At 42.8% G+C, this 15601-nt stretch overlaps 1 protein-coding gene across 1 annotated transcript; it reads left to right on the top strand.

Annotated features, from left to right (window-relative positions):
* The first annotated feature begins 1790 nt into the window (after positions 1-1790).
* On the top strand, positions 1791-15601 carry haspin (histone H3 associated protein kinase). The gene is made up of 17 exons (XM_080452538.1): positions 1791-2038; positions 2811-2915; positions 3201-3326; positions 3609-3722; positions 4386-4455; positions 5078-6745; positions 8658-8823; positions 9265-9413; positions 10613-10807; positions 10970-11055; positions 11885-11947; positions 12065-12156; positions 12889-12968; positions 13077-13165; positions 13370-13512; positions 14545-14647; positions 15244-15601. Exons 1-17 carry the CDS (start codon positions 1884-1886, stop codon positions 15437-15439), a joined length of 3600 nt encoding a protein of 1199 aa, XP_080308664.1. The 5' UTR covers positions 1791-1883; the 3' UTR covers positions 15440-15601.

Genomic DNA, 15601 nt, shown 5'->3' with positions numbered 1-15601 from the left:
CACAACCCCCATATACCTGTATACCATGTGTGTATATATATATAAGAAATTACCTATGTAGAAATAAAATATGAGTCACTGTCAGCACTCAGCAGGGAGGGTAACAGAACAAAGTGTGTTGTGCAGTGCTCCTCCCTGCCAAGTGACAAGAAGCAGCTGGTCACTTCATATTGGAGAAGATGAGGTTGTCTACAGTCTACAGACTACACACATTGGTTCTCAACCTTTTCTGGATCAGGGCCGACTTGAAAATCTCAAAAGTGTTCGCTGCCCACCTGCAGTGGTCAAATCATGGGTGGGCCGCGTGGCGTGGATTCCAGAGCATATTTATTTTAATTATTACCCCCCCACTAGGTAACATGTGCCATTTTTTTTGAAAAATCTTGAAAATGTTTGGAAGATTTTGAATAATCTTTGCTTTTTTGCTTTTTTATTTTTATTTATAGGATTTTCAAGTTTATAGACATACAAACCCACATATACCCCACCCTCCCCGGTTCCCTCACAGAAAAAACAACAACAACAATTTTTCTAGAAGCCACAGTAAACAGGTGCACCAAACAGGAACAAAAAATTAAAACAAAAAGAGACATAATATGTCATGACAGGAAAAACACTTATTCCAGTTAAAATACAGTATCACTTCCAGTCGTTGTAGAAAAAGATAGAGAAATGGTGAATTCAATAAAAGGGGACCAGGCCTTTATACATTTTTGGCGAGACTTGTACAGTATCTGTTGTACCTGAGCTTTTCTAATGATTTTTGATTTTTTTTTACATAAATCTTCACTTCTGTTCTCTTTGTCCCTGGCACAAAACATTTTCAGATGGGGGTCTACGGCCAAACATGACATCATGAAGAAGTTTGAGAACCACTGCTCTAGATATAAAAAGAGAGATGACGTCATACTGTATGTATGGGACCGGAGGCAGGACAGAGAGAGGAAGTGCTGACTATGCTTTAAGGATGCCTGCGTCATCAGCAAACTTAATATAATATAATAATAATACTTAATAAAATATGGATGAGATGAAAGACAGATATTTCTCATCAAATGACATAAAAAATAATGCTCAGTTTCTGTTCTCCACAACTGTCAAATCCCAGCTGACCTGAAATCTGCCAGAACTGTGTTATTTAAAATAAAATAAAACAGGCCCAAGACGTTCTCCATATTTGTGTATGTGTGTGCGTGTGCGTGTGCGTGTGGTGTGTGTGTGTGAGAGAGAGAATTGTGTGTGCATGTTTTTTTTTATTATGTACTATACACTGCCAGTAGATGAAAAATGTTTCTCAGAATGGGAACCATTTGATTTAGCTGAACACACTGAGATTTGTTGATCAGGAAATCCACATATCGGTGACAATTAGCTGTGACCACCAGTAGACCAACTCTTGGTTTGGAACATGTTGGACAGACCGACTAACAGAGTGGCTAATACTAGTTGCAAAAAAAATATGAATTGATTGCATACGTGTAAAACAGTATAAAACCCCCACTCTCCCTACCACACATAAATACTGCATTTATAAACACCATCCAATCCACAATATTTACCACACACACACACACACACACACACACACACACACACACACACACACACACACACACACACACACACACACACACACACCTCATCAGTGCTGTTATTCCTCTGAGCCAGCAGGAGGCGGTGTTTTCTTTAACGGCCATTGTTTGCGGCACCAGGAGGCTCTCGTTGACTAGACATCCGGGTATCAGGGATAAAGAGGGAGTGTTGTTGTATATTTGAAATGAGAACCGGGCTAGACGGTGAATATTTAGAGCACCTAGCGGTTGAAAATCCACAAATCTTTTTTTTTTTTCGTTTAAACTACGGTTATTAACGTTAAAGACACGATGAATCGAGGGAAGGCATTTTTATTGAAGACCTACGGGAAAAGCAGTCGAATGGTCCCGGCTGCTTGGTCTCCAGACAACAGAAAGCAGGCCTTTGATACCACTGCGTTTAACTCCTCTAACCCCTCCGTCTGTGTAGAACCAACGGAGACCAGGTATGTTATGGTATTCTCATCCTTTCATTTAAATGACCCACAGGAACAGTTTGATAATATGCATTGCGTTAGGCCACAGGTCAGGCCCCATTTGATACGATGCACATAGCATTTGCTAGGTGTTTGCGCTACAGGACCACAATCTACAAGCATTAGCCATGGTTCACATTTTTACACGATTTTTTTTTACATTGCCAACTCTCGCATGTACATAAACGTTCAGATTTCAAATATAGGGCGACCCGGACCGCGATAAGTTCCCGTATCTCTCGTATTGTTCAATAAAAAGCATTTTAATCCGATCGCCGGCCATTTCCTCCAAATTTTCTCCGATACTTTCAACCATGCGACACTAATGGTTGGGAGGTGTATTGCACTCTGATACATTACCAAAAAAAGGCCGGCGATGGGATTAAAATGCTTTTTATTGAACAATACGGGAGATATGGGTACGTATCGCGGTCCGGATCGCCTTGTAACATCCGTGGCTCGGGGGTAAGCACTTTATATTTGAAATCTCAACGTTTATGTACATGTGTGAGTGAAAAAATCGAACACTGCTATAAACCAGGGGGACTCGGCACCATGACAGTCATGTTTCAGGGCTCGGTGATCAGCCTTGAACGTTTGATTGAATACTTTATTAGATGTTCGCATGACAAATGTGTACACAAGTTAAATTAGCTCTCGGGATTTTACAGTGTCCCCACCCCTCACCAGCCTCTTCTTGGGCTTAAAACTGTTGTTTCACCGCAGTTATTCTTTATTTTAGCAAAAGGAAGAAGAGTACTGTCGGCAGTAGAAGAGTGCGCGCTGCCAAGAAGAAATCCCTAGATTCCTTGAAGGAGAACTGTGAGCCTTCTAAAGAGCCAGCAAGGTCTGTATGAAGTGAACAGGGATGTGGGGGCTTGGGCACAATGCATTATGACAGCATGGAGATGTCAGATGAGTCATCAGCATGTGCAGTCTCTGAAGTCAGTTTTACATATTTTGAAATGTTTATCGATGAGAATAAAGACCGTTCCTATTGACCACAGAGTGTCGTATTACTTACTAGACTGCTACCCTTGAAGTGAGCATGACGTTACTGGTACAAAGTTCTCCATGACTTAATGGAAACAAATTCTATTGTGTGAAAATATTTGTTTCTGTGTGTGAACAGGAGAGGTGACCCTGTCTCCAGGCAGGGGGGTCTGTTAAGGAGGAATGTTCAGCAGGCCAGTGAAACCTCTTCTTCAAACTCGGCCATGTCTGCCAGCTGTTTAGAAGAAGAACCCAAGGAAACCAGGTATGTTCTATCAGTGATTCTTTCTCAAGCTTTTTAATTTCAAGGACCCCCAGTTTGATATGCATTAGACCACAGACCTCAATTTGACACCATTTCTATCTCTGGAACCCCAATCTACTCTGTGAAATCCTCAGTGTTCGCTTGGAAAGTGTACAAATGGATCCTTACGGGTCCACTTGGTTCCATTTGTACTTTCAGAGTTAATGTGGCTACTGTGTGTGTGAATCTGCCTAGCAACACTGCAGGCTTAAACGGTTGTTTCACCAAAGTTCTTTATTTTAGGAAGAGGAGTACTGTCAGCAGCAGAGCGAGTGCTGCCAAGAGACGAGCTATGGGTTCCTTGAAGGATAAGAGACCTCCGTCTGACTCCATTCCACAGACTAATAAACCAGCAAGGTCTGTATGACTTGGATAGGGTACAATGCATTATACCCGCATGGAGATGTCAGATGTATGTCTCTTAACCCATTTAGACCTGGGGCCGATTAAATCCCACAGTTTTCTGAAAAACTTCAGTTGCTATTGTCTTATATTAAGTTGCTATGTATTGTCGGAAACCTTGTTTGTCCAAAACCGTTCCCATTTTGAAAATGGTGAACTCAGTTTTTGCATATTGATATGTTGAAAGATGTATATATTTAAATCTGATGCAGGCAATACACAATCTCTAACTAACCAGCTGAAAAGCGGGTCAGCAATGAAAACATGAAGACCTGACACTGCCAAATCAGCAAGCTGTTACGATTTAGAGTTGGATTGTACATAACTCTGGCTGCAACCTTTCCAGTATATTTTGGCAGTGATGCAGCAGTTGATGCAACTGTATTGACAGTTTTCTTTTAAGTTATTTGATTTGTGGGAAAAATACACCAATTATCTCCATGCTTTCATTACTGCTGACTAAGACTTTATACACTCACTGATGGTGAAAGAAAATGACCCGTTTGTGCTTCTGGCTGTTTTTAGAAATTGTATTGCCTACATCTAGACTTTAGCATCACGTGAGATTACACTGATTGTAGATGGTACTAAAGTCTGTCCTAATTTCCTGTCTTGCAGTGTGGCCCTGTCTCTTCCTGGCCAATTTGTTACCCAACGTAGGGGAGCCGCCACTAAAGCCTGTAGCATTGTAAGACCATCTCATTCAATATGCTTATACCCATAGATATATATAAAGGCTAGATGGCTCAAGGGGACGGCGCAAGCGTAGCTCAACCGCGGCCATCTTGAAACAGTCATTCATAACATTATGTCTATGGTGCATATACTTTGAAATAACCATAGCGTGCTCAATTTTCATCTGATTTTCAAACGGTTTGGTGTGTTGTAAACATCAAAGATGTAGTTATGATACTGCATACTTATAATTATAATCATGTTTTTTTTTTTTTATATAAGTTTATAATTTTATAATTGTATTACATCTTTGGTGTTTACAACACACCAAACCGTTTGAAAATCGGATGAAAATTGAGCACGCTATGGTTATTTTAAAGTGTATGCTCCATAGACATAATGTTATGAATGACTGTTTCAAGATGGCCGCCATGTGGCAACGTCGTACTCCATTGGCCAGCAGCGCGGGTGAGTCATCTAGCCTTTATATATATCTATGCTTATACCCCTCATGTGAAACCAAACATTATACTAGACCAAACAAAAAGGATACACTTTGTTGCCAACCACTGAAATGCAATGGTGAAACTGCATGTTTTTTCTGAAACTGTAATGCGTCCTTGTGTCCCTTGCAGGCCCTTCACAATCTCGACTCTTCTGATGAGTTTGTGTTGGGACGAGTTGTTTCCAACGCTCAAAAGTCACGTCAACGCAAGGCCAGATTGATGAGAAATCCGATCTTCAGTCCTGAGAGCTCTGTGAATGACACAGTCAAGAGCCATAGAAGATCCACCATTAGGCGTGTCTGCCAACAGAGCTCTATTGGCGAGGCTGAAGATCAGACCCTTGGTCCATACCGCAGGAAACCCCTCTTCTGCTCTACACCCTCATTACAGCCGGTTGGAAAGAGGCCAGCTGTATCTGCTGCCTCTCCACCAGTGTCACCATTGGACTTGTGTTCATCCCCAGAGGAGCTGGTCCCCTCAGAAGATCCATTCTCTCCACCCCTCTCTGCCCCACTCAGGGAGCCTGGCTATGGGTGTAAGCTGCTGCCGTTCATCACAGGGGCTCCGTATATGGACAAAACGCCAAGTGTGATCCTGTTGTCTTCCGATGGCTCAGACCACAGCTCAGACTCTGTCTCTTCAGACAGGTCCTGTGAGAAAAGTGATAACGGCGACAAATTTGTGTCCGTTTCCGGAGGATCAAAGTGGCTCATTGATGCTCTGAAGAACCTGTGTTTGAGCAAGCCGTGCCAAGTGCAGCTAGAGAGAGTGGACAAACGGACAGTAATTCTGCTTCGCCCTCCAACCCCCTTCTCTTCATGTTTGGGCTCAAGCTCAGCCTTGTGCCCACAAACCACTGAGTATCCACAAATGGTGGAGAGTGGTCAGACTGCAAGCCACTCAGACCGGCTGTGTCCTGGCCCGCCTTGTCATGTAACTGACTATTCAGCGTCATTAATTGATGGTCAATCTGTTTATCCTTCAGAGTTGGTAACTGATGCATTTAATCTTTTCCTGTCTGGGAATAGTAGCCAATCAGTGGCCCAATGTGACTCTTCTGACCATAAACCTTCAGTCTCAGATGTCCACATCAGTAGCCATGCACACTCAGTTGAATGCAACCAGTCTGTGGATAGTGTTCAGTCTACCCACCAGGTAGACGACAATATTGAGTGTGTAACTGACTCATGCCCGGTAGACGACAGTGCTTATATTGACCAGCAGATCTGTAAGCAAATGCCCGAAGAGAAGGCAGCAATGGTCGTAGCCATGCAGGAGGAGGAATGTCTTGCTAAGAAAAGTACAGTTCCACTGAAGAGACTGTCCTCTCAGCAGCTCAAAGAAGGAACCCGTATGGCATCAACAGATGACCTGAGCTCAGACACTTATGGCACGGCAAGGTCAGGAAAGGAATACGCGACTCAAAGTAACCACTTGGAGAACACAGGCCATCCTAAGCGACATCGCATGCATTCTGAGCCCTCTGCAGCGGAAAACGGGTCTACTGATTCTGAGGACATGACCTCAGACGTTAAGGAGATTGTGGAAAATCCTAATGAACGTCGTCCCAAAAAGAAGATGGTATCTCGGGCTACCAAAGAGAAGAAGAGGCGGAGCGTGTCAAGGGACAGGCCCGGGACCACCAGGAAGGCGTTTGTGAGTGGTCTGAGTGTGAGCCGCTGGAGAGACAAAGGCAATGCCAGCGCACACCGTTTCCAGCATGCACCAAGGGGAGGAAGTAAGGCTGGAGACTGCAGCATAACTGAACTGTTGTCTGGACATCATAATGAACCCAAGGTGACAATGGCACACACACAACAAATAGATTAAAGAATGGTACTGAACTTAACATTTAGTAATGTTTGCACACACTGGGTTGAACATAACACATACAGTAGGCAAGTATGTTGAAACTGTATCTGTTTGCACCTCAATCATTACTAGGAATGAATCTAATGGCAGCTACAAAACGGCTATTGAGAGTAGCAGTGAGCAAAAGGCTAATGGGAACTTTGCACCTGCATATAATGCTAACATTCTAAATATTATATTTAGTTACTTGATTAACTCCATTTGTTGCTCAAATGTTAACCCTGGGGCCAATACCACCGGTGCAGGAGGCACCACCACAGTGGCATCTAACATAGGGGGAGGAGGAGAAACCTCCTCTGACGGTTCCACATGTGAAAACAAATCTTTTTTCAACACAACCAATAAACTCTCTTTTAACCTTATCACCAGACTCAATTTTAACCTTATAATGCTCCGCAATTTTAAGCAATTGGTCCTTGGTGCATTGGTTTAAAAGCTCCTCTGAGGGAGAGTCCATGAACTCTTGTACAATGACCATCCTGGCTTACGTGTGTTTAGTTAGTCCCAGCTGGCAAACCAAATTTACACACAAAAAAAAAAAGTATACAAGTGCCCCTCTATTTACTCCCCAAACTAACTCCACCCGTCTTCATGCCGGTTTGCAGAGGGTATTTATGCACTGAAGGCCACCGCAAAGGCCTAGCTCATACCAAGGGGTAGGAAAAGCAACCAGTAGCTGGCGACCTGCATCCAGCCCTTAGCTGTGCCCCCAAGATGGAATGCGCACACACCGGTACACACTCGCTATCTACAGCCGCTCCTTGCACATAATCCACCCCCCAAACTAAACCCCGCTACTATTACCCCCTATTTTGTTAAGTAAACTAAACCTAACAGGGACACTCATGTTAATTCAAACAAAAACCAGCCAGAAAACTTTTTTCCACTTAACAGCAGCACTAATACCAGGGGAAAAAAAACTCCCCACCCGCACAAATTTACTCAAATACTAACTTTAACCAAACAAATTCACTGCATCTCCCAAAACAAAAAGCGCGCAAGAGCGCTTTATTTTGCTACTCACCGGACTGTTGCCAGTTGAACAAACAGGACTGCAAGGGAATCCCCGGAAATTCCCACTGATGAGCCAATTGACTACCACAGTGTGGCACAAACAAATACAGAAGGGAGAGTCACTTGACTCACCAACTTACTGCACAATCAAAATTTTACGGAACGAGCCCCCATTTTGTTATGACCCTGGCCTAGGGGAACCAGGGAACATAGCAAAAACAAGGGAGACGCAGTGTAAAAAGTATACTTAGTATTTATTAAAGATCAAAACCCAAATCAAACAAACTATAATTAAACATATGAGGTGTGGAAATCAGTAGTCGGTAATGTAATGCGTGTATGGATGAGTGGCTGGTGTAGTGTGGGTGCGAGTGTTGTATGTATTAACAAATGTTGGAAGGAGTGCAGGTAGGGAAGTGCAGAAGACAGAGATCTGCCAAAGGACTGGGGAGCAGGCTTTTTATAGGGGCGTGAGCACCCGGGCCCAGGTGCACGCCAATTAGCCTGATGACCTGCATCACTCTGCTCCCCAAGTCCCTAGGATCCAAATAGAAACAAACAATTAGAAGGGAAAAGCAAACACAACACATAACCAAAAACCTAAGTGAAACATGTGAAGGAGAAATACATATAGCAACTACACATAATACAGGGAACCGTCACAATGTGCGCTACCTTCTATCTCTTTCCCTTTGCGCTCACTTTACCTCCATCCTCTCTTGTCACGGAATACTACAATACGATGGAGCGAGCACACGACACTTGTAAACTGATGTGACAAATGAAACTGATTCAGAATCTTTTTTCTTTTTTTTGTCTTCAGGTGGTCAATAAGGGCCTGCTGCATGACTCTGGTATGATATTCTCTACTCCAGTCAGAGCCTTACCCAGCCACCTGGACCTCTCCTCTTTGCTGGCAAACCTAACACCGGAGACGCACACCTGGAGCCGCCTCAAAGCTCGCCTCTCTGTCCACCGCAAGATCACAGGTACCGGTGCATTACACACACCACTCTGTTGCTCTACATCAGTGCTTCTCGGACACCTTCATTTCAAGGACCCCCAAATTGATATATATTTGGCAGCAGACCCCCATCTGAAAATGTTTTGTCCCAGGGACCCCCAGAAAAGATTTGTGTTTGAAAATCTTCAAAAATAGCAGATGTACATGTTCGAGCTTGTATATCTGCTATTTTTGAATAGCCAACTCGGGTTTTAAATTGAATAGCCAACTCTAAAATGGTTTTTAAATGTTTAAACTGTGACAAATTTTTCTGGGGACCAGCTAGAATCTCCCCCGCCCCCCAAGGACCCCTGGAGGTCCCCAGACCCCACTTCCACAACTACTGCTGTAGATGGTTTAATCTTTATTATTAAGAGCTTCATTGTTTATTTATTTCTGTCATGTTCCCCTTACACTCTTATCTTAGTGGGGATCACACCTAGGAATCTCCACTCTGTGTTGGAGTCTCCTGGAAGGGCAAGCCTGGAAGATGGAAGCATGGATTTATTTATGCCCGTTAAAACACCATTGTCCAAACGGCTCCACTCACAACTGCAGAATGGCAGTGCTTTTCTGGTATACATACACGACACCAACTGCATAGCAAATAAATGCATAAAGGAATCTGTTATCATTTATAACTAGTTGATTATCTAAATTTTTGTTTTCCCTGATATAAATTACACTGAAAGTTATTAGTATGAGACACTACACATTCGTCATTGTGCCAAATGCTACCGTTTGATTTCCCAATTTCAGTTAAAAAGAAAGACATGGAGCTATTTTGGCTCCTTATAACTGGATGACAAACGGAACACTGTGTGTGTAATAGTGCAGAACGTATGCATTGACCAAGTCAGGCAATACTACAAACTTGCGTTGTTATTTAGCTCATGATTCCCTCAGGATTTAAAGGGATATTTCACTTTCAAAAAAACTTTTGGTCATTTTATTGTCTACTCAGGCTTTTGTGAGCCCCCCAGACCGTTTTTTAAGTTGCTTGATTCAGTATTTTGATATTCATTTTATCAGACACGCCCCCTTCCTATACAAACCCATTATAACTTCAAACTCCATTTTTAACATGTTAGATTCATCAAAAACACCCGTCCTTGGTTCTGGTGACTCACCCTGCCCTCCTAATACGCGAGGGGCCCGTGTTTTTTCGATTACTTTTTTCATTTATTTTTAATATTTTTTTTGGAAAATGAAAGAAATTTAATACAATAAAAAAATAAAATAAAATAGGTGAAAAAAGTAATCGAAAAAACACGGCCCCCTCGCGTATTAGGAGGGCAGGGTGAGTCACCAGAAGCAAGGACGGGTGTTTTTGATGAATCTAACATGTTAAAAATTGAGTTTGAAGTTATAATGGCTTTGTATAGGAAGGGGGCGTGTCTGACAAAATGAATATCAAATATCTAAATACTGAATCAAGCAACTTAAAAACAGTCTGGGGGGCTCTCAAAAGCCGAGTAGACAATAAAATGACCCAAAGTTTTTTTTTAAAGTGAAATGTCCCTTTAAACAACCAAAATGATTTGAAATTGCTGTTAGACTTGGACACTGACTGATAAGTTAAACAGACAAATGCACACAGGCTTACACTCTCGTGCCATCAAGCTGAATAACCTTGTATACATGGATACCTCACACGACCAAATACCTTAATTCTTAATTTATATGGCAACCTGTCAAAAGAAAAACTTACGGCTGCATTGGTGGTGTATTTGGTCATGTACTCATACCTTTCTCTCTGCTCCTGTCTTCATCAGAATATATGTGAGGCTGCTGAGTATGATCTGTCAGATGCAGAGAAGGTGTATGCAGAGTGCAACCAGCAGGGGGCTCTGTGCTGGGAGGAGTGCATTCTGCCTGAGCGTCTGAAACGGTGCAAGAAGATAGGGGAAGGAACCTTTGGAGAGGTTTTCTCCACTGTCAACGCTTCTGGGGACACTGTTGCACTCAAGGTGCGTATGGTGTAGCAAGACTAAACGTTTGTTTTATAGTCTTCAACAGGCTGGGCCCGGGTAGGCAGCCTGGCGTGGCGGAGAGACCTGCGCTCGGAGAAGCGCACTTTTCTAGTTTCTGGGGGGGTGTCTCTTTCTAAATGACAATCTTTGTCTTGATAGATCATTCCAATTGAAGGGAACGAGAAGGTGAATGGAGAAGAGCAGAAGACGTTTGGAGACATTCTCCATGAGATCATCATCTCCAAGTAAATAAGACTTAAAGCTCCACTATGTATCTTTCCTCTTCTACCCCGGATTTGAACCCGGTTTCCTGCGTGCTGACATTTTTACTTGTGCTAATGGAGCCTGCCGGCATACTCGGGGGATGAATTAAATCTTGGCCATCAGGTCAAAGTTTGTGTCAGATCCTGTATCTAGGTGAGACATGATCACATGCTCATTGTGATTCACAAGGACCTGAAATCTAATCCAACTCATCCGAAACTCTCCTCTGCCCTTGGTTTCCTGTCCTCCTACACTTAAAATGCATAAAATAGTTAAATCCAAATGGGTTTTGTTGATCCAGTTGCTATATAAAGCTACCAGTGAAATGTGCTGACAATTAACTGTTGAAACGGCTGAGAGTAGGCCTGATATTTTGTCGCTGTGGGGTGGAAACCTTGTATGTCTCCAAACCGTTCCCTTAAAAAAAAAATCTACGGTATATATAGAATAGCCGATCTACAAGCTCGTGATACGTCGTGAGCTTGTAGATCTATTTTCACTACTTTTGTGACACTCGTGTTTGAAGTATGGCATTAATTTACGAAAAAAGTTTGGAGATGCAAGGTTTTTGCCCAACGGCAACAATTTGCTGCCTCATGTTTTATGATGATTTCATGTGAAACGTCCTTGGCCAGGATTCCTTTGTATTCTGAATCTCATTGGGAATATTCCTGGGGAAAATAAAGATGAAAATAAAATGCAAATGAATGGCACTAATGTGACAATGTAACATTAATTCAGAGCCAACTCTCCCATTGGATTAATTAATTGGATTAATGACTAACACGTCTGACTGTTTATTTCCTCTAGGGAGTTGAGTAGTCTGAAAGCCAAGCAACACAACCAGACGTATGGCTTCATTGGACTCCATGGGTAAGAGCCCCCTTCTCTCCTGTCCTTTTTCCTAGTCCCTCAAGTGCTTTTTCCTGTCTGCTTTCCTATAGTAGTTTTGAATGCAGATGTGACATGAGGTGTCTTGTCTCGTTGCAGTCTCCACTGTGTAAAAGGCAGCTACCCTGCAGTCATGCTGAAGGCCTGGGATGCCTTTGACCGCCAGAAAGGCTCTGAGAATGACAGACCAGGTCAGAGGGGGAAATATGTCTTAATGTGTGAAATGATGTCTTTGTCAATAGCGTCCAATCAGCGTCCAGTTTCATATTCCATCAACCTCATTTATTTTCTTTTACCGTTAGTCCAATCCATCAGTATATAGTCCCTGTCGGGGTGAAAACCACCTTGCCCATATATGGTCATGCGCATATATGGGACTGACCGACTTCAAACTCCGCATGCGCAACGGAAAGGACTCGTTGGAATGCGGTGCCGGCCGCCGAGTCGTTTGGATAAGCGATTGTCCAGAATCCGAAATGCCCATATATGGGCATGCCAATATATAATGGTGCATGTATATGGCGCCTTTTATCCAAAGCGCTTTACAATGTGCATTACATTCACCCAGTCGCACACCGGCAGAGGAACCCATGCAAGCCACCAACCTGCTCATCAGGAGCAATTAGGGGTTTAGTGTCTTGCGCAAGGACAGGCGGTGCGACGTAGGTGTGAGGGGCCCTCTAGTTATCAAAAATAGCAGTGTCAAGCTGTTTGATACTTTTGGGGGGACACTCTTGGATGACGGAGTAGGGCATTCATTTATGTGAGAACCTAAAGTACTGCTCGACTGGAAGGATATAATGAATATATTAAGATTTCATTTATTTTTAGAAGTACATTGCATTATTCTACCCCCCCATCTCTTCTCTTCCAACTTGCAGTCACCCACCCATTAAAAGTATTGTCTGTGTTCTTCTGTCCAGATTTTTTTGAAGAGGAACAGCTGTTTCTCATCTTGGAATTTGAGTTTGGTGGCAGTGACCTGGAGAACAGCAATGGAAAGGTATAAACGCTCTAAAGACAATCAATATTCAGAGACTGTATTCAGTGTTTGATTGGGATATAAAACACGGATCCAATCTTTAATGGTTGTCAACCCTGTGTCATTAAGCTGTCCTCTCTGATGGTGGCAAAGGCCATCCTCCATCAAGTGACTGCTGCGCTGGCTGTGGCTGAACAGGAGCTCCGCTTTGAGCACAGGTAGTGTGCATGCATTCATATGCATTTCATAATTCAGTGGTTGTGACTCTATATTAACTAATTTTGTTGGGGACCCCCTGGAAGCCCTCACCCCACTTTTAGAACCACTGTTGTACAGTACTTGTGTGTGTGTGTACTTGTGTACTTCAGTGTGGTTGCCATGTCATCTGGTGTCTCATCTCCCTGTGCTGGTGTTCTCTCTAGGGATCTTCACTGGGGCAACATTCTAGTTAAGACGACCAAGGAGAAGTCGGCCAGCTTCCTCCTCAATGGAATAAGCCATTCTCTAGACACCAGAGGGGTGCTTGTTCGTGTCATCGACTACTCTCTCTCCAGGCTAGAAATAGGTCAGTTAGTTTTCTTACGTTTTCCTCTGACTTGCTCTCTGTTGTATGGTGAAAAGCATCTAGTGCATTGCAATTTAGGCATTTAGCAGACGTTCCTATTGACATAGTAAACCCTAGTCAAACAACCCTAGTCAAACAAACTACCGGTAGTCATGTAAATGGTGTGTAAAGAAAGTTATTTAATGCTTCAAAGAAACCAGGTAAATATGGAATCTAGCATCAGTCTGGACACCCTTCCATCTAAATAACATTCTTAGCATTTCTGTGATGTGATAAGATCTGATATGTGAGCAAGTAAACTGAATATAGATGCAGCATCTTGTACAGCAGGGGTTACTGTCCACCACTGTAGAGACTGGGGTTTCAATCTTCCATGGTCCATCCGGCTTTTCCGGGCGCTCCAATTAACACAATTGACATGTTGGAAGCCGGGCAGGGTAGGGCTTTCTCTGTTGCCGTGCATGTGTTAAGTCCTCCAGGTTTAAATTAACAATTGTTGCATCAATAATTGTCAACTTTAAGAAATGTAATGAATAGTAACCTTTATTCCATGACAATACACTGGAAAGCAGTAGCAGTTAAAGCTTGTTGTACATTTTATTCATAGGAAGAAATACATGACCTTTTTTTTAGGATTTTTATTTTCTATGCCTACCAATTTAGTTTCAGTTCCTACTTGGAAGTGAATTTTGATACCCAACTCCTTGCTGTCAGGTGAAAAGAAGTGCCTGGAGACATCATGTGTATCAGAGGAGACACGTGGTTGTCTGCTCTGCACCGTCCCCAAGACCAACCAATAGGGGTCAGCAGTGGCAGGGACTACTTGGTGGAATTGGCCAAATGACTAAATTGGGAGGAATCTAAACAAGATCTTGTTGTTTTAGTGTACAATCTTGGCCATGCGGTGACTGCTGGATTCTTGCTGTATCAGTTGTGATTGGTAGCCCCTGTACTTGGAACTCTGAGGTTCTTTATTTACTAATGATACCAACCTTGCAGTATAATCTAATCTGTTTGACTGTCTCTGTCCAGATGATTTGACGGTGGCATGTGACATATCGGAGGACGAGGAGCTGTTCATGGGCCAGGGAGACTATCAGTTTGACATCTATAGACTGATGAGAGAGGAGAACAGGTCAGTGTGTCTGTATTGTTTTGGCTTATCTGGATATTATCATATCGGTTGCTAGTAGCTTTGTGTTCTGTGGTGCCCCAACGTTAGAGCCCGTCCAATGACAGATTTATTGGTCTGATTTTGGAGAGTCCTAGACCACTGATTACCAATGTTATGACCAATATTTAGTAAAGTACAAAATCAATCATTTTATTTTCAATTCATTCCTTTGTGAACTTGTATTAAAAAAAATGTAACTCTCAATGTATGAAAAGAACATTTGACTTGTACAATGAACAAGTATACAGGTAAATGTAAAGACTACCTGTAACTTATTTTATTTAAGAACACAAAAGGCTAAAATATAAGCTCACATCGCAGTGGCTTGTGAGCTTATCTGCTTTAGAAACTACAAAAAAAGGTAAATCGGAAAAAAAGGCTTCATAATTGCCGATACCATTGTTGTCAAAAACAAAGTCAAATAATGGCCGATATATCGGTCAGGCTCTACATAAACCACATTCATACATAAAGAGTGTGTGTGTGTGTGTGTGTGTGTGTGTGTGTGTGTGTGTCCACCAGAAAATAACATGTCTCTGTGTGTCTCTGCACCCCAGTAACAAGTGGAATGACTACCAGCCTCACTCCAACGTACTGTGGCTCCACTACCTATGTTCCAAGCTCCTCTCAATGAAGTACCGGGGGGCAGGAGGGAGGGTCAAGGACACCCGGGAGGAGCTCACCCGTATCCATGACGACCTGCTTCAGTACCGCTCTGCTACTGAGGCACTGCAAAGTGGCTTGTTTCAGTAGAACGTTTTACCGGACTTTCTGTTTTTAGAAAAATGTGCATCTGAGCTGAAGTCTTTGAATTTATTTTCTGAAGTGTCACTATTTCACCCTATGACTGTTTCCACTATGACTGTTTCCACTTTTCTACAGTGGTGGGCAGTAACCCCTGCTGTACAAGATGCT

The sequence above is a fragment of the Gymnoscopelus braueri genome (assembly GCF_963280865.1).
Source record: "Gymnoscopelus braueri genome assembly, chromosome: 2".
Taxonomy (NCBI): domain Eukaryota; kingdom Metazoa; phylum Chordata; class Actinopteri; order Myctophiformes; family Myctophidae; genus Gymnoscopelus; species Gymnoscopelus braueri.
Note: the sequence above shows the minus strand (reverse complement) of the source record. Positions and strands in the feature narration are given on the sequence as shown.